The sequence below is a fragment of the Muntiacus reevesi genome, chromosome 10, assembly GCF_963930625.1.
Source record: "Muntiacus reevesi chromosome 10, mMunRee1.1, whole genome shotgun sequence".
In the NCBI taxonomy this organism is placed as follows: Eukaryota; Metazoa; Chordata; class Mammalia; order Artiodactyla; family Cervidae; genus Muntiacus; species Muntiacus reevesi.
Window position 1 is genome coordinate 75,058,611 of NC_089258.1, and position 25,390 is coordinate 75,084,000.

At 37.6% G+C, this 25,390-nt stretch overlaps 1 protein-coding gene across 6 annotated transcripts in view; it reads left to right on the forward strand.

Moving 5' to 3' along the window:
• The window catches only part of LOC136176638 (disintegrin and metalloproteinase domain-containing protein 5-like), a 117,351-nt gene that overhangs the window by 3,047 nt on the left and 88,914 nt on the right, over positions 1 to 25,390 (forward strand). For all 6 annotated transcript variants that reach the window (XR_010664604.1, XM_065947095.1, XM_065947096.1 and 3 more), the window contains exons 3-7: positions 7,262 to 7,317; positions 9,825 to 9,903; positions 10,177 to 10,253; positions 11,576 to 11,750; positions 12,871 to 12,936. Coding sequence is in view for 5 of the 6 variants with exons in the window: in XM_065947095.1 (XP_065803167.1) it covers positions 7,262 to 7,317; positions 9,825 to 9,903; positions 10,177 to 10,253; positions 11,576 to 11,750; positions 12,871 to 12,936 (453 nt within the window). In the remaining variant the exon portion in view is untranslated. The remainder of the gene's footprint in view (positions 1 to 7,261; positions 7,318 to 9,824; positions 9,904 to 10,176; positions 10,254 to 11,575; positions 11,751 to 12,870; positions 12,937 to 25,390) is intronic.

Genomic DNA, 25,390 nt, shown 5'->3' on the forward strand with positions numbered 1-25,390 from the left:
AAGGAGAGTGTTTAGGTATAGACAGGCTTTTAGTTGTGTTGGTGCAGTTAGTTGAGGTAGACTACTTGTTGGTCTTCTCACTTTCAGAATCCTCATCAGTGGATTGAAGCACTTACTGACTCCTGTCTAGAAGCTGTGGCTGTCACTAATTGGCTGACTTTTAGAAACTTGGGGTTGTCATTGATTTGCAAAGTTTCAGAAGCTAGTTATTTGAGTGTGGTTGTTGTTAACTGGCTGATTTTCTGATTGTCTCTGGTGATAAAAATTATCTCTAATGGTAGTCACACAACTTAAGATTTTGGCCAAATGATAATTTCCCCCCCCCTCCCCCTCAGTTTCTGTCTATAAAGATTTAATTTTATAGTTAATTTTAAAAATTGAAGAATAATTATCTGCAGCATTATGTTATTTCTGGGTGCAAAACATAGTAATTCAGTATTTCTGTACATTACAAAATGATCACCTTGATAAACCTAGTTACCATCTATCACTGTACAAAGTCATTACAGTACTATTGACAATATTCCCCAGACTGTACATTTCATACTTGTAACTCACTTACTTTGTAACTGAAAGTTTGTATCTGTTTATTTCCCTCACCTATTTCATTAACCCCCCAACCCTCTTCCCTATGGGCGCTACCTGTTTGTTCTCTGTATCTGTGGGTCTCTCAGCCTATGTTGGTTCATTTGTTTTGTTTTTCATATTCCACATATAAGAGAAGTCAGATGGTACTTGTCTTTCTCTGTCTGACTTTTTTCACTTAGCTTAGTACTGTGTTGTAGGTCCATCCGTGTTGTAAATGGCAAGTTTTCACTTTTTGCGTAATACTATTTTGTGTATAAAACCATATGTTCATCTATTCATCTACTGATGGGCACTTAAATTGCTTCCATATCTTGGCTATTGTAAATAATTGCAGTGAACATGGGGTGCATGTATCTTTTTGAATTAGAGTTTTTGTTTTCTTCAGGAAAAAACTCAGAAGTGAAATTTCTAGACCCTATGGTAGATTCATGGGGTCACAAAGAGTCAGACACGACTGAGCGACTGAACTGAACTGAACTGATGGTAGTTTTGTCTTTAAAAATTTTTGAGGACCCTCTATAGTATTTTACATAGTGGCTGCACCAGTTTACAGTCCAACCAACATTGTATGAGAGTTCTCTTTTATCCACATCCTCTCACACTGTTATCTCTTGTCTTTTTGATCATAAGTATGAGGTGGTATCTCATGGTTTTGGTTAGCATTTCCTGATGATTAGTAATGTTGAAGATTTTCTCATGTGCCTGTTGGCCATCTGTATGTCTTCTTTGAAAAAATATCTATTCATATATTCTGCCCATTTTTTTTTCATGTATTTATTTTATTTTATTTTGTTTATTTATTTTTTTATTAGTTGGAGGCTAATTACTTCACAACATTGCAGTGGGTTTTGTCATACATTGACATGAATCAGCCATGGAGTTACACGTATTCCCCATCCCGATCCCCCCTCCCTCTCCACCCGATTCCTCTGGGTCCTCCCAGTGCACCAGGCCCGAGCACTTGTCTCATGCATCCCACCTGGGCTGGTGATCTGTTTCACCATAGATAATATACATGCTGTTCTTTCGAAACATCTCACCCTCACCTTCTCCCACAGAGTTCAAAAGTCTGTTCTGTACTTCTGTGTCTCTTTTTCTGTTTTTCTGCCCATTTTTTAAATGTGTTGTTTGCTTTTCAGATGTTGAGTTGTATAAGTTCTTTTTCTACTTTGAATACTGGTCCTTTATCATATATGTTTTTTGTGAATATTTTCTCCTGTTCAATAGGCTTTTTCGTTTTGTTAGTAGTAGTTTCCTGCACTGTGAAAAGCTTTTTAGTCTGATATAGTCCTGTTTGTTCATTTTGTTCCCCCCTGGTCTCCTGAGGAGATATTTAAAAAAATATTGCTAAGACCACTGTCAATGAACATACTGCCTCTGGTTTCTTCTGGGAGTTTTATAGCTTTAGGTCTTACATTAAAGTCTTTAATTGATTTTTCAATTTATTTTTGTATATGGTGTGAGAAAGAGGTCCAGTTTGATTCTTTTCCATGTGGTTGTCCAGTTTTCCCACCACAATTTACTGAAGAGGCTGTCTTTTTCCTATTGTATATTCCTGCCTTCTTTGTCATACATTACTTGACCATGTGCGTGTAGGCTTATTATTAGGCTCGGTGTTCTGTTTTTTTGATCTCTGTGTCTGTATTTGTACTAGTAACATACCCTTTTGAAATCATACCATTTGAAAACATACCATTTTGTAGTTGTGTATTATAGTTTGAAAACAGGGAGTGTGATATCACCTGCCTTGTTTTTCTATCTCAAGATTGTTTTGGTTATTCAGGTCTTTTGTGGTTCCATAAACATTTTAGAATTATTTATTTTAGTTCTGTGAAAAATGGCATTGGTATTTTGATAAGGGATTGCATTAAATCTGTAGATTGCTTGGGGTAATATGGTCATTTTAGCAATATTAATTCCTATAGTCTATGTACACAGTTTCTTTCCATCTTTTTATATCGTCTTTCCATCTGTTTATATCGTCTTTAGTTTCTCTCATCAGTGTCTTATAGTTTTCTGAGTACAGGTTTTTTACCAGCTTGGTTAGATTTATTCCTCGGTATTTTATTCTTTTTGTTGCAGTTGTAAATTGGATTGTTTTCTTAATTTTTATTTCTGATAGTTTGTCAGTGTATAGAAATGCAACAGATTTCTGTATATTAGTCTTTTTTTTTTTGTAACTTTGCTGAATTCATTTATTACTTCTAATAGCTTTTTGGTAGCCTCTTTAGGGTGTTCTATATATAATATCATGTTACATGCTACAGTGACAGTTGTACTTTTGCCATTTTTATTTCCTTTTACTTATTTTTTGTCTGGTTAATTTCACTAGGACTTCCAGTACCATGCCAAATAAAAGTGATGAAAGTGAGGATCCTTGTTTTGTTCCTGATCTAAGAGGAAAAGCTTTCAGTTTTTCATGATTGAGTATATTAGCTATGGGCTTGTCAGACATGGACTTTATTATGTTGAGGTGTCATAGTGATGTTGGGTTTTGTTAATAGCTTTTTCTGCTTTTCACAATATTTTAACTCTTGAATTTGTTATTATATCACAATATTTGACTTACAGATATTGAAATATCCTTGCACTTTTGGAATAAATCCCACTTGGTGTATGGATTTTTTAAATATATTGTTTAACGTGTTTTGCTAATATTTTGTTGAGGATTTTTGCATCTATGTGCATCAATGATATTGTTCTATAATTTTCTTTTTTGTGTTTTCTTTGTCTGGTTTTGGTATCAGGCTGATACCTCACTGAATAAGATAGAGAGTGTTCCTTTCTCTTTAATATTTGGGAGTGCTTTGAGAAGGATAGGTGTTAACTCTTCTTGTAATGTTTTGTAGGCTTCACCTATAAAGCCATCTGGTCCTGGACTTTTGTTTGTTTGGAGTTTATTTAAATTATCGATTCAGTTCATTACAGCCAATTCACATTTTTTATTTCTTATTGATTTAGTCTTGAGAGATTGTACATTTCTAGTAATTTATCCATTTCTTCTGAATTGTCCATTTTATTGGTGTATAATTTACTGGTGTATAATTACTCAGTACTCTCATGATTTTTTGTAGCTCTGGGGTGTTTGTTAGAACTTCTTTTTTATTTCTACTTTTATTTTGGCTCTTGTTTTTCTTGATGAGTCTTACTAAAAGTTTTGTGATTTTTATCTTTTCAAAGAACTAGCTCTTAGTTTCATTGATTTATTTAAAAATCTCTATGTCATTTATTTCTGTTCTGATCTTTTTGATATCTTGCCTTCTACTAACTTTGGGTGTTGTTTGTTCTTCTTTTTATATAGTTCCTTTGGTGTAAGGTTAGATTATTTATTTGAGATTTTTCTTGTTTCCTGAGATAAGACGTGTTACTAAAAATGTCCCTTTTAGAACTGCTTTTGCCATATCCCACATATTTTTGATCAGTTTGTTTCCATTTTCATTTGTCTCCAGGTATTTTTTGATTTGCTATTTGATTTCTGCTATAATATATCAGTTGTTTAGTAGCATATTGTTCAGACTCCACATGCTAGTGTTTTTTTTGGAGTTATTTTTTTCTTGTTCTGATTTCTAGTCTCAGACCTCTGTGGTCTGAAAAAATGAGTGATTTGATTTCAGTTTTCTCAAATTTACTGAGACTTGTTTTTGGCATATAGTATGTAGTCTATTCTGGAAATGCTTCTAGTGCCCCTGAAGAGTGTATTCTTCTTTTGGATGGAATTTTCTGTAAGAATCTCTCAAGTTCATTTGATAGTGTGTGTCATTTAAGGCCAGTGTTTCCTTATTAATTTTAATTTTCTGTCTCTATTATCTGTGTATTGATGTAAGTGAAGGGTTAAAAACCCTATTGTTGTTGTGTTACTCTCAATTTCTTTATGTTTGTTAATATTTACTTTATGTATTTACGTACTCCTATATCTATGGGATTGCACAGAGTCGGACACGACTGAAGCGACTTAGCAGCCGCAGCATGTTAGGTGCATATATATTTACAATTATTATATCAACTTGTTGCCTTGATCCCATTATCATCTGTGCTGTTGGACTGTTATTCCTATTTTCCTATATTCTACCGCCTTAATTAATGTAGCTTTATTGCAAGTTTTAATATAGGTTAGTACTGGTACTCATACTTTTTTCCAACACTTTGAAGAAGTCATTCCATTGCCTTCTGTCATTCACACGATTTATTAAGAATTGTTTTGAACATAATGTGTCATTTTTCTCGTACTGATTTTGAGTGTTTTCTTTTTTTCCTTCATTTTAAATGTTTGAGTATGACATGCCTAAGTTTGCTTTCTTTGTGTTCATCCTGCCTTGGAATTATATAATAATTTGACACTGTGAGTTGTTATCTCTCATAAGCTTTGAAAGTGTCAACTGTGAATTTTCCAAATGTTATTTTTAAGCCTTACCTTTCTCCTTATTTTTTGGATTATAATTCCATGAGTGTTGAAGTGAAGTGAAGTGAATTGAAGTCGCTCAATCGTGTCTGAGTCTTTGCGACCCTATGGACTGTAGCTTACCAGGCTCCTCCATCCATGGGATTTTCCAGGCAAGAGTACTGGAGTGGGTTGCCATTTTCTTCTCCAGGGGATCTTCCTGCCCAGGGATCAAACCTAGGTCTCCCGCATTGCAGGCAGACGCTTTACAGTCTGAGCCACGAGGGAAGTACATGAGTGTTAGATATTTTTAACTGGTCACATTTCTCTTGTTTTCTTCTTTGAATTTTTCTCTCTGTGTTTCAACATGGATATTTTCTCCTGACCTGTATTCCTGTCACCAGTCTTAACCCCTGCTAAGTCTAATCTGCTTTTGTACCCTTTCATTGAGTTTTTAATAACAGATGCTGTTATTTTTTTTCTGCTGTACAATTTTTTTTTCTGCTGTACAATTTTAATTTGTTTCTTTATTACAGATTCTACACTTCTGTCGAAATTCTCCATGTTCTCATTTTAATCAGTTATTTAATAGGTATTACTTGTGGGCTTGCTGTTATTCTCTATTATTTATTTATTTATTTTAAACTTGATCCTGTTCTTTAGCATTTGTTATCATTTTTTTTTTCTTAAGGGAAAGTTGGTGTATTTGTTTGCAAAGGCCCCTATAACAAAGAAACACAAACAATGTGTCTTAAGTGACAGAAACTTATTGTCTCATAGTTTTGGAGGCTAAAAGTCCAAGATCAAGAGGGTGGCAGCATTGGTTCCTTTTGAGTTCTATGAGGGACAGATCTGTTCCCAGCCTCTGCCATTAGCTTATAGAGACCGGAGATTCTCCCATTGTGTAGGTGTGTCCAAATTTCCTTTTTTTAGATGGATACCACTTACATTGGATTGCTACTGCTGCTGCTAAGTCGCTTCAGTCGTGTCCGACTCTGTGCGACCCCACAGACGGCAGCCCACCAGGCTCCCCCGTCCCTGGGATTCTCCAGGCAAGAACACTGGAGTGGGTTGCCATTTCCTTCTCCAATGCATGAAAGTGAAAAGTGAAAGTGAAGTCGCTCAGTCGTGTCTGACTGTGACCCCATGGACTGCAGCCCACCAGGCTCCTCCGTCCATGGGATTTTCCAGGCAAGAGTGCTGGAGTGGGTTGCCATTGCCTGATTAGGGCCACACTAATGGCCTCTCCTTAACTTGATTACTTCTGTAGAGGCCTTGTCTTTGAATAAGGTCACATTCTAAAGTTAGGAATTCACGTGTAAATTTGGATGGGGGGAGAAAACAGTTGAACCCAAACAGTTGGATTTGTGTATAAAAGTTTGTAGAAGCTCTGGATGATGTCTTTTTGGAATTTTTTCTTCCTGTCAGTTTTGTACATTTCTTGTTAATTGCACCCTAATTTTGTTGTTGTTTTCCCCCTTTCTTTTCATCATATTTATTTAATAGCAAGGCATTTTTAGAGGGCACAATTTTCAGGTCCCCTCTAGACTCCATTCAGACTTCTTTCCAGAGTGCCATTCAAGTGATTCTTCACAGAGCATGTGTCTATTGCAGAGAATCTTGTTTTGTTATAATAGAAAGTTGAAGAACTAAAAACTTTAAAATGGCTATTTCTCTTGCTAAAATAATTTTTAAAAATTAACCAAATAAACAATTTAATGAATCTTATATTTTCTGTTATCTTCTAGAGGGATCTCTAGGCATGTCTGTGATCTTCCTCTGTTCTCTCCTACATTCTCTTCCAGAGGAATTTCACTGCTTGCATTTGATAAGCAAAGTGCAGTGGTACTTATTGTGTTATCTTGCCACAGGTGTAATACGTTTCTTGTAGTTCTGCCTTTTGGAAGTGTCTGTTCCAATGAGCAGGAAAATTTACTTTCTAGGAGGGCTGGGAGTGAGCAAGAAATGGTTTCTCTCAAGTGAGGTGGGCATCTTGGCGTTTACCTTGGGCATGGTGAGTTGACGGTGTGTGTCTTAGACAACAGATGATTATCAGCAAGCTTATTCCTCAGATATGTCAGTGATGGTGAATAGCAGACATGTGGGAATGCTCCCATGTAGTTCTCAGTTCAGAATTCTGAAGATTTGAGTATCCACATGGCAAGGGAAGCACATACAATAGTTATGTATTATTATTAATTTTGTCAATCTTAAAAGGATAACTTAGAGAAAACATTATTTAGCATAATTTTTGTAAGTGTTATTATTGATTTTTTTTTGGATGCTCATGTACAGGTGGCTTATGTCATTACAATAGGAGGAAATCCATATTTTGTCCATCTTACAAAGCAGTAAGTAATTATTTTATCTTTAAAATTTTAATTTTTTGGTGTATTGGTTTTAAACAATAATTATGCATAGAATCATTTTAATTTAAATGTTTATTAGATATGTGTATACATTTGATACCTATTATATATCAGTTTTTGGATAAAGTCCTAGGCACACAAAAGGCAATGAGACAAGTAGTCTTAGTTAAATAATTTGTAATAAAGATGTATTCAGACACCTCAATAGGTAAGTGAAGAATTGTTTTATAATGCAATATTGTGATAAATGTGTAGATAGTATTCTTTGGAAATCAGGGAAGGCTTTTCGCAAAGAGATGACTTGAGGAAAGATACTTAGTTCTAAAAGAAGTGGGATAGTGTTGGGGGGTATTCTGTTTTGAGGAAATCATCTGCGGGTTGATACAGAGTAGATTTTGTGGTGTGCAGAACGTCGGTGTGAGAATGACTGAATGACATATTTTTTGAGGATAAAAGTAAAAGATTTTGGAAAAGTGGGAAGGAGCCAGATTGTAGAAGATCTGTAATGCCATGGTAAGGATATTAGAAGCCATAAATATTTTTAAACACATACTTATATAGGTCCATTGAGTCTCATAGGCTGTTTTTGAGGGGGTAAAAATGGAAGTGGAATGTCTAATTATATGATTATCTAATAGCTTAATTACATGATGATAGTAGCTTGAACAGTGATCATTGCACTGGAAAGAAAAATTCAGTAGATCTTGAGGACAGATTTGTTAGGATGATTGGGAAACAGTGAGGAATTTTGGATAATTTAGTTGTTGCTTAAAATTGGTGGGTTACAGTGTAACAAAATGAGGGGTATTAATGAAGGAGATATTTATCTGAGGGGTGAGTTTGGTTTGCATTGCTTGTAAGATATTCAAGCGGCTTTTTTTCCATTAGGTATACAAATATAAGAATTTGAATCTCTGAGGAGAGATTGGCAATATAGATTTAGCAGTAATTAAAAAAATGAGAACTTACAGGGTGCTTACAAACATACAGGTGGCTAAAGATGGAATCTTGGGAAAGACCAGTATTTCTCTTTTTGGTTCTGCCAAGAGATCAAGCTAGAAGGGTCAGGGAGGTAGGAAGAGAAGCATGAGTGATGTGTGATTTAAATTAAGTGAATAGACAAAGTGGCCACAGTTCTAAAAATGATACCAGAAGTCCAGTGCAATGGTTGTTTTAAAATTGTCTTTTGGATTTGACATTCTGGTGGTTATGGATCTTTTCTAGAGCAGTTAAGGGTGAGTAACAATTGACTAAGTGAAGAAACTGTGCGTAGACTACTCTTTTGATAAAATCTATTGAGAATTGAAAATATGTAGGGAATAGCGAGAGGAAGACACAGAAGCTGAGGGACAGTTATTCAGGATGATAATGACTTGACAGTAAACTTTTCAGTAGTATTAAGATAAAAACAGTAGAGAGGAAGAGCTTGAAATTACAGTACTAATAAAGTGATGTATCTTCAATACATGGCACAGAATAAGAGGCATAGTACAGGTGTGAGGGTTTGCTTTGAACAAAAGAAGCAATCATTCTCAAAGAGAAAGAGTAAGGTAGGGTACACGGGATCTGACAGTGAGGTGACGTGGAAGTTACTGAGACCATTGGCAGGAACGATGTCAAGTTTTTGTATAATTACTGAGGAGAACGAAAGAAGATTCTGACCAGGGTTATTGAGAAGAACTTGGTACTCAGTTAAGGTTCAGTTCAGTTCAGTTCAGTTGCTCAGTTGTGTCTGACTCTGTGACCCCATGGACTGTAGCACGCCAGCCTTCCCTGTCCATCACCAACTCCTGGAGCTTGCTCAAACTCATGTCCATCGAGTCGGTGATGCAATTCAACTATCTCCTCCCCTGTCTTCCCCTTCTCCTCCTGCCTTCAGTCTTTCCCAGCATCAGGGTCTTTTCCAATGAGTCAGTTCTTCGCATCAGGTGACCAAAGTATGGGAGCTTCAGCTTCAGCATCAGTCCTTCCAATGAATGTTCAGGACTGATTTCCTTTAGAATTGACTGGTTGGATCTCCTTGCAGTCCAAGGGACTCTCAAGAGTCTTCTCCAACACCACAGTTAAAGTTAGTTAAGGTTAGTGAATGTGAATTTTGTACAGTGATGCTAAGAAAATCTTTCAAAATTTTAGCCTAACCCTACATTTTAATTTTGAGATTCAAGTTTGAAATCTAGAATTAATGAGCAATAATGACAAGGATTTGAAAGTCCTAGGCTGAAAATTGAGACCTGTCTTATTTCACTGTTTGATATTTCTAGCAGTTTGAGTTGTTCATTATCATGCATTTTTGTATTATGTCACTGTCGTTAAAATACCTCCCTCTGCCCCAAACTTATTTAAATGACCAGAATCTGGGCAATAAGATATGCCAAGATAATTGGCACTACTTTAAATTCCTCCTTTAAAAAGAAAATTTGTATTATGAAGAATAAGTTTTCTATGTTTTCTGTTTACAATTTGATCATGTTTTTGTGATTTCTGCCTAGGTCGTTTTTATCTTCAGCGTCTTTTGTTTACTTTTATGACAAAAATGACATCCAACATCATCAGCCTTTGTCAGCTCAGGTAAGACTTAGGTTTCTTTGTTACAGATTTCTTATTCTGAATTTTCCTTAAAATACAAATATTATGAAATAACTGGAATGTTATTTCACACATTCAGTGAAATTAAATAACCTGAACTAGTTCTTATTTCTGCCTGGCACAACTCATTGGGTCATGGCCATTCATATTAAAGTACTAAGGTAGTGAAAGTAAAAATTACAAATGAGGTATCTGGAACGTCCATTTAAAAAAGAAGTTAACCTTTTTTTTCCCCTGTGTTTTCTTTTTTCTCAGATGGATTGCAGTTATCATGGATATGTTGCAGGTTTTCCAAATTCTCTTGTATCACTCAACATTTGTTCGGGACTCAGGTTGTAGCCCATTTAGAGATACTCCTTTTGCCAGTATTAGATCTTGCTAAAATGTAATATTTATCCTCCAGTACTTTCTCTAGTTCTAAAGTCACCTTTATTATTTCAATTTCTTATGGAGTGAACAAGAATTACTGATACAATAAAGCTAGTCACCCTGGTAGTATCCATTCCAGATGGGAGTCTGCATGTTGATTCTAACAGGCTATGCTGCTTGAGGCTTAGAGCAATCTTGAGTATAGGTAGTGTTGATTGGGTCTCTCCATACTAGTTTTCTCAAGTTCTTTATGTTTTTACAGTTGTCTTAATTTCCTAGAATGATTGACAGTGTGGAATGCCTGAGTCTGACCGATACTTTGGCTCTGCTCACAGTCATTCTCAGGCAGATAGCACTTTTAACTCAGCCACACAAATGATTTAGAACATGCAGTGTCAGGGGAGATATAGGGATTTCAAAGAGAAGAAAGCAATCTAAACTAAAGGAAAGAGTGCCTATGGCTAAAATCTTGGTTAGAACATCAACACCCTAGGTAGAAATCTTAACCTGTTTAAACACATAGATGTGTCATAGGTGTGTGTAGATGTGTCTACATATTGGCCCTTGCCATCTGCCTCAACAAGGATTAAACTGTATGTTCCTGCTGAATTTGTACCCCCTGAAGGAGTGAAGTTCAGGGTTGAGAGCAGAAATGAGGGCCTCTGTGCTCTGTGAAGACTGGCAGAACAGGTCTTTAGGTAGTTAGATATTCTCAGGAGCTGATTTTATGAGCCCGATTCTTGTATTTCCTCATAGCTAGAAAAGCAATAAAATCCTTCATGGCGATGACTATTTCCTGTGGCTAGCAGAAGCTTCCGAGACTAGCAGAAACTTTCTACAAAAAATACATGCTTGATCGCATGTACACCCCCTTCACAAAAATCATGTATAAACTCTCCTTCCCCGCTACCTCTTTGGAACAGTTAGAGCTATCTGAGGTACTATCACCTGGGCTGCAGTCCTCATTTTGCTCCCAAATAAAACTTACCTTGCAGCTCTCTCATTGTGCATTTTTTTTAAGTTGACAGATGCATGCCATTAACACTGGTTTCTTTTAAGATAATAAAAATATTTCCATTAGAATATTTGTAATAAAAAGCCAGACATATACTGTGTTATTACTGTCCAGTTCTAGAATAATACCTCAAAGAATAAAGAGATAAATAGAAAAACCAAGGTGACTTTAAATGTAAAAAAAAAAATTGTTTTTTGGCCAACATTTCTCATTAGAATTACAGTTCCAGTAGAATAATTTCAGATTTGTTTTGATTATTTTACCATTCAGGGGAACACTGCAGTTTAAAAACATCTCATATGCAGTTGAACCAGTTGAGTCTGTATCAGGATTCATGCACATGATTTATGAAGAAAAAAGTGACATAAATCCTATCCCTCTGTTACTGACAAATGACACTTACAGTTATGAGAGCTCACAGTATAAAGTCAGAAAAAGTTCAGAAGTAAGTGTGGACTCCTTATTATAATATATTCTGTGTAATATCATAAAATGAAAAATACTTGCAGAGCAAAATTTGGTGACTTGTAAATTTTATTTTACTTTTTCCTGATGGCATTTCATGATTTTCAGATGGATGCAGAATGAAATTTTTTGTTATGCTTCTTGTTAGATGAAAGTTTAACAAAAACTTAGGTAATTGATTTTGGAAACAGATATGTGAATATAAGAATAAGTAAACCAAAAAGCTAATTTTCATATGTGGACATTTGGATAATTAATGTAAATTCTTCCTTTTCTTGAATTATTCTGGTAATTTGAGTGAATATGTGATCTGAATTTCTAAATGAGTCTTTGTTATGTGAGAATTCAGAAATGAGTAGTAATAGTTAGTGGCTTGCATAAGGTATGTGTAAAGCAAACTGATGAATTCTTCCTCCACAAAGACCTGTAAGCTGCCATAAATAACATTCCTGGATCCAGTGAGCTGTCAGTGATTGTAAACCTTAGTAATATTTTTCTAAACCACATGGTTTGTCAAAAGTAGTTTCTAATAATTGATCGCAAAAAATCTGCCCACATGAAAGATTTCTATGAAAAATGATCACAAGGCTAAGGAAATGAAGGCTTCCCTGGTGGCCCAGTGGTAAAGAATCTGCCTGCCACTGCAGGAGACAAAGGAGACATGGGTTTGATCCATGGGTCGGGAAGATCCCCTGGAGAAGGCAATGGCAGCCCACTACAGTAATCCTGTCTGGATAATCCCATGGACAGAGGAGCCTGACAGGCTACAGTCCATGAGGTCACAAGGAGTTAGACACCACTGAATGAGCGCACAAGGAAAGGAAACTTTTATGTTATAAACTTAATATTTCTCATATCAGCTATTGTAAAAATCAAATTATGCCTGGGTATTATATAGAGCGCTGAATCTCACTGAAAATTCTTATTAACCATAGGCATATTTTGGACTGGAATTTTCTGAATAGTACCTAAAATTTGTATTTGAAAAATCACCTTAATATATAGTCAGTAGCAACATGTCTCTCAGTTTATCTCTGAACATAATTTCAATAGAATGTACATTTTTGCAAATTTCTCAGGAGTCATGTTATGTTTTTCAGAGACTTGGCCGTACCAAATTATCCTCCCGATACATTGATATGTATATTGTTGTGGATAAAAATCTGGTAAGTTTTTTCTTTTTTTTGCATTTATATTTTTAAATGATTTAATAATTGTCTTAACTTGATTTCAATGGTATAGTGAAAATTTAAAAACCATTTTCTGATAAATGTTTATTTTGCTTTTACCATGAATGAATTCTTAAAAATTGTGACTATACCAAGTTTTTGCTAATTCATTTCTTTTGTATTATAGGCACTCTTAATCGCTTTTGTAAAGTGAGCTATCTTTTCATTTTTTAAAGCTTGCCCACTAGTTTTCTTTCTTTTTTTCCCCAGAAGGGCTACATCCTCAATGGAAATGTAGATTAGAATTCCTCCAAGCTCTCAAACCCCACATACAATAATATTTAATTTCCTCAGCTTAATTGGAAGAGTGAAAAGTGAAGTCGCTCAGTCGTGTCTCTTTGTGACCCCATGGACTGTAGCCCACCAGGCTCTTCCATCCGTGGGATTCTCCAGGCAAAGAGTACTGGAGTGGGTTGCCATTTCCTTCTCCAGGAACTCTTCCCAACCTGGGCATCGAACCTGGGTCTCCTGCATTGAAGGCAGACGCTTTACCATCCGAGCCAGAAGAGTAGTCTACTACAAAACAAATATGCCACTCCTTTTAAGCAAAAGGAGAAAATGAGTTGTCTGTTTTGTTCTAGCTAAGTTGTTGGTAAACAAGTTATGTTTTGTTCAACTAAGTTCAAGGTCGATGAAATGACAATTCTCATAATGAGGATGCATGACTGTACTTCAGGGTTTAGGTTTTGAGCTTATACAACATATGTGGTTAGTAGAGTCTAAACTAGAAAGCTACATTTGACCCAGGTTGGTAGATTTGAGGGCAGCTGATGGAAGCAAGTCATACTTTTCTCTGGAGGAATGCAAGTTCAAGCAGGATTCCTACAGATGAATGTCAGCCATATATGAGCTCAAAATCCATAAGAGATTTAACCACCATATCAAGGGTTAGCAAAACAAAAAATCACACATTAGACCCAGAAAACTTGTAAATACTAAAATTTTAAGATATAAGTTATAAAATATATTTTTTCCCAGTGGGAAGTCATTGATTCTGGAGAGGTAAATATGAGTCAGGGAAGCTGAGCTAACTCTTGGCAGAGGTCACAGAGACTGAAGTGCATGACTCATTAAAGAAATGGAGGATTTTTTTATCATGGCTAAGGTGACCAACACATACTCTAAAATCATATTTCTATAAAATTACGAAGCAGTTTAAAGCAAAAGAGCAGAATTTTAAGCACAATTAGCATAAGGAAGGCAAAAAAGGGAAAGAAAAATGTTGTATATTAAATATTGCATAAATATGAGACAATTTAAAAGCTAAGATTAAGATAAAGTATTTCAAATAAAATATATAAATAACTATAGTAGATGTAGAGGGACTGAGTACTGCAGTTAAAATCCAATGTTAAGGACTTCCCTGGAGGTCCAGAGTTTAAGAAACTCCCTGCCAGTGCAGGGGTCGTGGGTTTGATCCCTGGTCTGGGAAGTTCCCACATGCTGTGGAGCAAACAAGCCCTTGTGTCCTGAAGCTACTGAGCCCACACCCTAGAGCCCGTGAGCTGCAACTACCGAAAACCCACAAGCCTGGAGCCTGTGCTCCACAACAAGAGAAGGCGCCCCAGTGTGAAGCCCGCACGCTGCAGAGAGTAGCCTCCACTAACCGTAACTAGAGAAAGCCCGCACAGAGCAACAGAGTCCCAATGCAGCCAATAAATAAATAAATAAAATCCGATGGTAAGGTTTAATTAAAAGAAAAGAACAGAGTATGATGCAAGACATACATACACATAACACACATACATACCTACGTATACCCTCTGCTTACAACTGACACATCAAAAATAGTATGGTATGTCATGAAAGTAGAAGGCTATAAAACTATACCGTAAAAACAAAAATTCTAAAATCAAAGACAAAGTAGACTTTAAGGTAAGTGTAAGTTGTCTCTTACTGTGTGGCATACCTCTCCAAAATTTAATGGTTTAAACCGGTAATTGTTTATTTATTTGATTGGAAGCCAAGACCTTTTTGGACTTTTATCAGACCCTTTTATCTAATCTGGTGGCCTTTCATTAATACAGCGATCTTAAAACCTTTGTAATCGTCTTTCTTTCTGTTTTTTTTTTTTTTTTTTAAACGGGATTATTTTTTAACCACCTTTTTTTCCTCATACAGAAAATGTTCTTTATTATGATACAGCTAAAAAGGTTTCAGCAACTTCATTTAAGCAAAATATATGTTGCTATGTGGTCACCTGTGGCAGGTTTGAGAATTGACTGCGATCTTCATGAAGCCCAGTGGGGAGCTTGCAAAAGATCTCTTAGTGCCTTTTCTTGAAATAGCCCACCAGTGTGAAATTATTCACTTCTCAAACCGTTTCCTAATGAAATAGTACAGAGTTCATTTTCTTTGTTTAGCATAATGTCCTAAACTTTCATTTATGTTGTAACATGTGGCATTTTGTCCTTTTTTAAGGGTGCAAAATGTCCCATTATGTCCCCCAATACATATTTTCTCTATCCAGTCACCTATTAATGGACTTTTGACTTTCTTCCACTTCTTTGCTATTATAAGTAGCAATGCAAGGAACATGTGTGTGTAAATATCTCTTTGAGATCTTTCTTCTTTAAATGTTTGATAAAATATGTTAGTGAATCTACCACATCTTGGATTTTACTTTATTACGTGGTTTTTGATTACTGGTTCAATCTAATTATTGATCTAGTCACATATTTAATATTTTTGTGTATTTCAGTCTTGGTTGGTTAGGTTTCTAAGAATTGGCTTTTCCAACTGAACTGAACTGATTCATAGTAGTCTCTTAAAATCCTGTTTATTTTTGTGATATCCATTGTAATGTCTTCTTTTCATTTTTAATTTTAGTTTTCTGTATCTTCACTTAAAATTTTTAAATTTTATATTGAAGTATGGTTGATTTTAAATGTTGTATTAGTTCTGGGTGTACAACAAAGTGATTCAGTTGTTTTTATATATATGTATATCTATTTGTTTTAGGATTCTTGTCCCATATATGTTATTATAAAATACTGAATATACTTCTCTGTGCTACATGGTAGGCCCTTGTTGATGATCTGTTTTAAATATAGTATGTATCTGTTAATCTCAACTTCTAATTTATTTTTTCCCATCTTTCCCCTTTGACAGCTGTAAGTTTGTTTTGTAAGTCTGTGAGTGTAGTTTTGTTTTTAAAATGAGTTTATTTGTATCTTTTCTTTAGATTCCACATATGTATAATATTTGTGTTTCTCTGTCTAACTTACTTTGTGTAATAATCTCTTGGTCTACCCATGTTGCTGCAAATGGCATTAGTTCAGTCTTTTCATGACCGAGTAATATTACATTGTATATATGTACAATATCTTCTTTATCCATTCATCTATTGATGGGCATTTAGATTGCTTCCATGTCTTGACTATTTGTAAATAGTGCTTCAGTGAACATTATAGTGCATGTATCTTTTTGAATTAGGGGCTTCCCAAGTGGTTCACAGAGAAGGAAATGGCAACACATTCCAGTACCCTTGCCTGGAAAATCCCATAGATGGAGGAGCCTGGTAGGCTACAGTCCATGGGGTCTCAGAGTTGGATGTGACTGAGCAACTTCACTTTCTTTCTTTTCAGGTGGTTCAGTGGTAAAGAATTCGCCAGTCAATTTAGGAGATGCAGGTTCCATCCCTGTGTCGGGAAGATCCTCTGGAGGAGGAAATGGCAACCCACTCCAGTATTCCTGCCTGTAGAATCCCACGGACAGAGGAGCCTGGTGGGCTACTGTCCATGGGGTTGCAAAGAGTTGGACACGACTGAGCGACTAACATTTCCACTTAATGATGTAAGAAGGTCCCCTTTCCTCCACACCCTCTCCAGCATTTATTGTTTACAGACGTTTTGATGATGGCCATTCTGACTGGTGTGAAGTGATGCCTGATTGTAGTTTTGATTTGAATTTCTTTAATAATTAGTGTCGAACGTATTTTCATGTGCCTCTCCGCCATCTGTATGCCTTCTTTGGAGAAATGTCTATTTAGATCTTCTGCCACATTTTGATCATGTTGTTTATTATTCAGATACTGAGTTGTGTGAAGTGTTTGTGTATTTTGGAGATTAACCCCTTGTCAATCCCATCATTTGCAAAAATGTCCTCCTCTTGTGTGGGCTGTCTTCATTTTGTTGATGATTTCCTTTGCTATGCAGAAGCTTTTCATTTTAATTAGGTCACAATTCTTTATTTTTGCTTTTATTTTCATTACTCTCAAAGGTGGATACAAAAGGATATTGCTGCAATTTCCGTCAAAGAGTGCTCTGCCTATGTTTTCCTCTAAGAGTCTTATAGTATCTGCATACTATCTTTTACATTTAGGTCTTTAATTCATTTTGAGTTTATTTTGCTGTGTGGTTTTAGTGAGTGTTTAAATTTCATTCTTTTACCCGTGGCTGTCCAGGTTTCTGGATGAAATATTTTTGAAAATGGAATATTAAAGTTTCTAAGTATTGTACTATTGTTTATTTCTCCTTTTTAGTTCTGTTTATATTTGCTTTATATATTTTTATACTCTGATGTTTTGTGCATAAATACTTATAATTGCTATATATTCTTGATGGATTGATTGCTTTGTCATTGTGGAATGCACTTCTTTGTCTGTGTTACCATTTTTTAGTTTAATTTTTATTTCATCTGAAATGACTTTATTTGTCCTTGATTCTTTGTGGTTATCATTAGCTTGGAATTTCTTTTGCCATCCTTTCCCTCAGTATATTTTTGCCTTTAATGCTGAGTTTCTTATTGGCAGCATATTATTGTTTCTTCTTTTTTTTTCCATTCAGCCATTCTCTGCCTTTTTATTAGAGAATTTAATCCATGTACATTTCAAGTAATTATTGATTAGTAAAGACTTACTACTATCCTTTTGTTAATTATTTTCTGACTGTTTTGTAGAGCTATCATTTCTCGGCTTTTGATCTTGTATTCTTCTGTGATTTGATGACGTTTGGTATTGCTTTGACCATTTCTGTCATCATTCTTTTGTCTATTATAGAAATTCCCCTATATATGAATGAGTTCCATTCCAAGAGCACATTCCCAAGTCCAGGTAGTTCATAAGTCCAACAAAGTTAGCCTAGGGAGTTCTGTACTCTAATAGGTTTATAATACTTTTCACACACAAATAATACATAACAAACAAGCACAAAAATAAAACATTTAAAATCTTATAGTGGAGTACCTTGAAAAGTATAGTAGTACAGTACAAGAGCTGGCATATAAGGCCTGGCATCAAGTGAAGAGTCAAGAAGAGCTGCTGATTGGAGGAAGAAGGGGCAGTGGGAGACGGTGAGTGGAAGGGTCATCAGCAAGGAGATGAAGGGCAAGCTGCAGCTTCACTCGTGCCTGACGTGATGGCACAGGTCCTGGTTCTTTGCTGGATTCAACTCTGTCTACCCTTTTGAATAAATGATCCAGTGATGTCTAGGCTTGGTTCAGCTCAGTCATGTCCAACTTTGCGACCCCATGAACTGCATCACTCCCGCCTTCCCTGTCCATTACCAACTCCTGGAGCTTGCTCAAACTCATGTCCATCGAGTCTGTGATGCCATCCAACCATCTCATCCTCTGTTGTCCCCTTCTCCTCCTGCCTTCAATCTTTCCCTACATTAGGGTCTTTTCCAAGGAGTCAGTTCTTTGCATCAGGTGGCCAAGGTATTGGAGTTTAAGCTTCAGCATCAGTCTAGGTAGAAGCTGTTTTCCTCCTCATCATACATAATACAGTAGCACTGTATTGCATTCTGAACAGCTGCTGCAGCCTTCATGTATCATTCTATGTTTGGGTCCTGTGTCTCAAAAGCTAATGGTGCCTCCTCAAAGAAAATCCCCTTACCATCTCCTGCATCTTGAATCTCTCTGGTTCTTCTTTCTTCTTCCTCTTGTCTCCTTCCTTTCTCTGGGCCTCCAATTCTATCTCTAGCCTCACTTCACCCTCCCAATTATTTTTGCTTTTGTTTCCATAGTTATCACTTAGCACTTCTTAGCATACCAGATACATCACCACTGCTTTTATGCTTGCTTCTGTATATCCTGGGCTTGAAATAAAGATACTGTACTACTATACTCTATATGGTACTGTACAGTAAAATACACAAAGGTGTAACTTATAGAGAATGCATGCACATGACATTGTACATCAGGCATGTGATCTAACAAGTTTACTTTTAATACTTTAAAAAATGTCTTAGAAAGATGGTAACGATAACCTTATATGCAAAACAGAAAAAGAGACTCAGATGTACAGAAGAGAATTTTGGACTCTGTGGGAGAAGGCGAGGGTGGGATGTTTCTAGAGAATAGCATTGAAACGTGTATATTATCTAGGGTGAAACAGATCACCAGCCCAGGCTGGATGCATGAGACAAGTGCTCGGGCCTGGTGCACTGGGAAGACCCAGAGGAATCGGGTGGAGAGGGAGGTAGGAGGGGGGATCGGGATGGGGAATACATGTAAATCCATGGCTGATTCTTGTCAATGTATGACAAAAACCACTACAATATTGTAAAGTAATTAGCCTCCAACTAATAAAAATAAATGAAAAAAAAAAAGTCTTAGGCTAGAGTTGTTAGTGATTGTGTACCACCATTGCCACACTAGGGAATGTGATTCTGATTATATATTCACCAGTACCAGCGACTTTTATGTTACCTTCAGATGTTTTTATATTGTTAATTAGCATCATTTTGTTTCAAAGAATTCCCTTTAGCGTATCCTGAAAGTCAGGTCAAGTAATGATGAACTCCTTTGGCTTTTGTTTGCTTAGGAAAGTCTGTATCTGTCCTTCATTTCTGAAGATATAATGTCAGTTGACAGTATTTTTTCTTTTAGTGTTTTGAAAATATCATTCCATTTTCTCCTAGAGTGAAAAATTTTTGTTGAATAATCTGCTGTTAGTCTTATGAGTGTCCCTTATAAGGTGTTACACATATGTGATTTGTTTCTTCCCTCTGCTTTCAGAGCTCTCATTGTCTATGACCTTTGACCATACGTGTCTTCAGTTCAGTTCAGTCACTCAGTTGTGTCCGACTCTTTGTGACCCCATGAATCGCAGCACAACAGGCCTCCCTGTCTATCATCAACTCCTGGAGTTTACTCAAACTCATGTCCATCAAGTCGGTGATGCCATCCAACCATCTCACCCTCTATCGTCCCCTTTTTCTCCTGCCCCCAATCCCTCCCAGCATCAGGGTCTTCTCCAATGAGTCAACTCTTCGCATGAGGTGGCCAAAGTATTGGAGATTCAGCTTCAGCGTCAGTCCTTCCAATGGACACCCAGGACTGATCTCCTTTAGGATGGACTGGTTGGATCTCCTTGCAGTCCAAGGGACACTAAAATATGTTTTGATATAACCCTACTTGGGATCTTTTGAGCCTCCATGGTGTGGATGCCTATCTCCACATGTTTGGGAAGTTTTCAGTTATTACTGGTTTAAATATACTTGCGGTCCGTTTTTCTTTTCTTTCTCATTTCCCGTATTGTAGATATTCTTTCTTTTTATTGTTTTCCATTAGTGTCATAAGCTTTCTTCATTCTTTTTCATTCTTTTTCTCTCTGAATGGATAATGCCAGATACCCTGTTTTATAGATAACTGATTTTTTTATTCTGCATGATTGAGTCTGTTGTTTAAACTCTTTTGGGTAAAAAAAAAAAAAAAAAAAAACTCTTTTGGTTTCTACAGTTCAGTTATTGTGCTTTTTCAGCTCTAAGATATCAATTTGTTTTTATTGTTGTTTTTGTTGATCTCTGTTTCTTTGTTGAAAACTTTCTTTGCTCATGTATTGTTTTTCTAATTTTGTTTAATTGTCTTTGTGTTCTTGTAGTTCTCTAAACTTTTTTAAGATGGTTTTTCTGATCTCTTTGACAGCTTATAGATCTCCATTTCACTGGGATCAGTTATTGGAACTTTGTTAATTTCCTTCAGTGGTGTCATGTTTTCCTGAATTTTTTTTGTTTTTTTTAGATTCTTGATGCCTCACATGATATCTGAGCATTTGAATTAGCTATCTCTATTCCAGACTTTTCTTGAAGAGATCTCTAGTCTTTCCCATTCTGTTGTTTTCCTCTATTTCTTTGCATTGATCACTGAAGAAGGCTTTCTTATCCCTCCTTGCTATTCTTTGGAACTCTGCATTCAAATCGGAATATCTTTCCTTTTCTCCTTTGCTTTTCACTTCTCTTTTTTTCACAGCTAATTGTAAGGTCTCCTTAGACAACCATTTTGCCTTTTTGCATTTCTCTTCCATGGGGATGGTCTTGATCCCTGTCTCCTGTACAATGTCACGAACCTCCGTTCATAGTTCATCAGGCACTCTGTCTATCAGATCTAGTCCCTTAAATCCATTTCTCACTTCCACTGCATAGTCATAAGGGATTTGATTTAGGTCATACCTGAATGGTCTAGTGGTTTTCCCTATTTTCTTCAGTTTAAGTCTGAATTTGGCAATAAGGAGTTCATGATCTGAGCCACAGTCAGCTCCCGGTCTTATTTTTGCTGACTGTATAGAGCTTCTCCATTTTTGGCTGCAAAGAACATAATCAATCTGATTTCAGTGTTGACCATCTGGTGATGTCCATGTGTAGACCCTTCTCTTGTGTTGTTGGAAGAGGGTGTTTGCTATGACCAGTGTGTTCTCCTAGCAAAACTCTATTAGCCTTTGCCCTGCTTCATTCTGTACTCCAAGGCCAAATTTGCCTGTTACTCCAGTGTTTCTTGACTTCCTACTTTTACATCCAGTCCCCTACAATGAAAAGGACATCTTTTTTGGGTGTTAGTTCTAGAAGGTCTTGCAGGTCTTCACAGAACTGTTCACTTCAGCTTCTTCAGCGTTACTGGTTGGGGCATAGGCTTGGATTATCATGATATTGAATGGTTTGCCTTGGAAATGAATAGAGATCATTCAGTTGCTTTTGAGATTGCATCCAAGTACTGCATTTTGGACTCTTTTGTTGACCATGATGGCTACTCCATTTCTTCTAAGGGATTCCTGTCCACAGTAGTAGATATAATGGTCATCTGAGTTAAATTCACCCATTCCAGTCCATTTTAGTTCGCTGATTCCTAGAATGTCAATGTTCACTCTTGCCGTCTCCTGTCTGACCACTTCCAATTTGCCTTGATTCATGGGCCTAACATTCCAGGTTCCTATGCAATATTGCTCTTTACAGCATCAGACCTTGCTTCTATCACCATTCACATCCACAACTGGATATTGTTTTTGCTTTGGCTCCATTCCTTCATTCTTTCTGGAGTTATTTCTCCACTGATCTCCAGTAGCATATTGGGCACCTACCGATAAGGGAACATTTCATGCAAAGATGGGTTCAATACAGGACAGAAATGGTATGGACTTAACAGAAGCAGAAGATATTAAGAAGAGGTGGCAAGAGTACACAGTACAAAAATGATCTTCACGACCCAGATAATCACAATGGTGTGATCACTCACCTAGAGTCAGACATCCAGGAATGTGAAGTCAGGTGGGCCTTAGAAAACATCACTACAAACAAAGCTAGTGGAGGTGATGGAATTCCAGTTGAGCTATTTCAAATCCTGAAAGATGATGCTGTAAAAGTGCTGTACTCAATATGCCAGCAAATCTGGAAAACTCAGCAGTGGTCACAGGACTGGAAAAGGTCAGTTTTCACTTCAATCCCAAAGAAAGGCAATGCCAAAGAATGCTCAAACTACCACACAATTGCACTCATCTCACATGCTAGGAAAGTAATGCTCAAAATTCTCCAAGCCTGGCTTCAGCAATACGTGAACCAAGAACTTCCAGATGTTCAAGCTGGTTTTAGACAAGGCAGAGGAACCAGAAATGCCTACATCTGCTGGATCATCAAAAAAACAAGAGAGTTCCAGAAAAACATGTACTTCTGCTTTATTGACTATGCCAAAACCTTTGACTGTGTGGATCACAATAAACTGTGGAAAATTCTGAAAGAGATGGGAATACCAGACCACCTGACCCTCCTCTTGAGAAACCTATATGCAGGTCAGGAAGCAACAGTTAGAACTGGACATGGAACAACAGACTGGTTCCAGATAGGAAAAGGAGTACGTCAAGGCTGTATATTGTCACCCTGCCTAGTTAACTTATATGCAGAGTACATTATGAACAATGCTGGGCTGGAAGAAGCACAAACTGGAATCAAGATTGCCGGGAGAAATATCAATAACCTCAGATATGCAGATGACACCACCCTGATGGCAGAAAGTGAAGAGGAAATAAAAAGCCTCTTGATGAAAGTGAAAGAGGAGAGTGAAAAAGTTGGCTTAAAGCTCAACATTCAGAAAACTAAGATCATGGCATCTGGTCCCATCACTTCATGGCAAATAGATGGGGAAACAGTGGAAACAGTGTCAGATTTTATTTTTTTGGGCTCCAGATTCACTGCAGATGGTGACTGCAGCTATGAAATTAAAAGCCGCTTACTCCTTGGAAGGAAAGTTATGACCAACCTAGATAGCATATTAAAAAGCAGAGACATTACTTTGCCAACAAAGGTCCATCTAGTCAAGGCTATGGTTTATCAAGTGGTCATGTATGGATGTGAGAGTTGGACTGTGAAGAAAGCTGAGCACCGAAGAATTGATGCTTTTGAACTGTGGTGTTGGAGAAGACTCTTGAGAGTCCCTTGGACTGCAAAGGAGATCCAACCAGTCCATCCTAAAGGAGATCAGTCCTGGGTGTTCATTGGAAGGACTGATGCTGAAGCTGAAACTCCAATACTTTGGCCACCTCATGCAAAGAGCTGACTCATTGGAAAAGACCCTGATGCTGGGGGAGGATTGGGGGCAAGAGGAGAAGGGGACGACAGAGGATGAGATGGCTGGATGGCATCACCGACTCGATAGACATGAGTTTGAGTAAACTCCAGGAGTTGGTGATGGACAGGGAGGCCTGGCGTGCTGCAATTCATGAGGTCACAAAGAGTTGGACATGCCTGAGCCACTGAACTCAATTAAACTGATTCCAGACTTTATTGACTCACTTTGGCAGAGATAGTCCTTCACCATTAAAATTAGTTTGAGGCTTTGGGAGTGTCGGCAGGTAGTATCTTTGGGTAAATAGGGTTTGCAGTAAGACTCTATTTTTGGGTGAGGCTATTGCCTGAGGGCTGAGGTCATGGATGGGGTGCTGGCTAAGAACAGTATTATAGGATTCCTGGCTTACTTCTCTGTCCAACTGCGGCTATAGGATGGGGGCTCCACAGTTGCCTGGAGCAACTCTCTAGTCAGGCGTCCTAGATGATCAGGACTGGGTCTATACTCAGCAGTAGGCAGGTCTATGAATTAGCTTCCCTAACCTGGTGTGCCAGCAGAATGAGCCCCATCGCCTCCATGGCTCATGCTAGACGACCTGAATCAGACAACACTTCGCTCTGAATTCCCTGGTCAGATAAGGCTACCAGTTTTGATCTGCAAAAGCAGATAGCTATGAGCTGTGTTCTCTGTTCAGTACTCCTATAAGCAATGTTATAGTACGTGCTACACAGCATCTTGTATACTCAGGTGTGGTCCCTGAACTGAAGGCTGTGTTCCGAAGTGAGCTGGGCTATGAATTCGTTTCCCTGCCTGGGTGAGATCCCTCCACAGGTTCCCGTTCCAGCCAGCCTTTTGTCAGGGGATCAAATTAAGCAGAACTATGCACGGTGTTCCCTGACCTGGTGGGCATTGTAATTGTGCAGATTGATTGGAGACTGGATGGGCCCTGTCCTCAAGTACTCTTCTAAACTGGAGTTGTAGGGTGTGCTGTGCTATGCTTAGTGGCTCGGTCGCGTCTGACTCGTTGAGACCTCATGGACTATATGGCCCACCAGGCTCCTCTGTCCATGGACTATAGCCCACCAAGCTCCTCTGTCCATGGGGATTCTCCAGGAAAGAATACTGTGGGTTGCCATGCCCTCCTCCAGGGGATCTTCCAAACCCAGGGGTCGAATCCAGGTTTCCTCCATTGCAGACAGTTTCTTTACCATCTGAGCCACCAGGGAAGCCCAGGAATACTGGAGTAGGTAGCCTCTCCCTTCTCCAGGGGATCTTCCTGACCCAGAAATCAAACTGGGGTCTCCTGCATTGCAGTTGGATTCTTTACCAGCTGAGCTACCCAAGAAGTTGCAGGACGGGCTACACAGATTCCCAGATCTCCAGTTATGTTTCCTCATCAGACTAGGCGAGGCTGTATTTAACTTCGGGTGGTGGTATAAATGAGTTCTTTGCCCAGTTAGGGTTGTAAAACAAGCCCTGGACTGGAAATTGTATTTTTGGATCAAATAAGAAAGACTGTACTCTGAGTTCCCTGGACACTCAGGGCCATTGCCTTGGCTCTGCAGGCAAGAGAGCCACTGGCTGGGCTCTCTGCTCAGGTACTACTGTAATTGGAGCT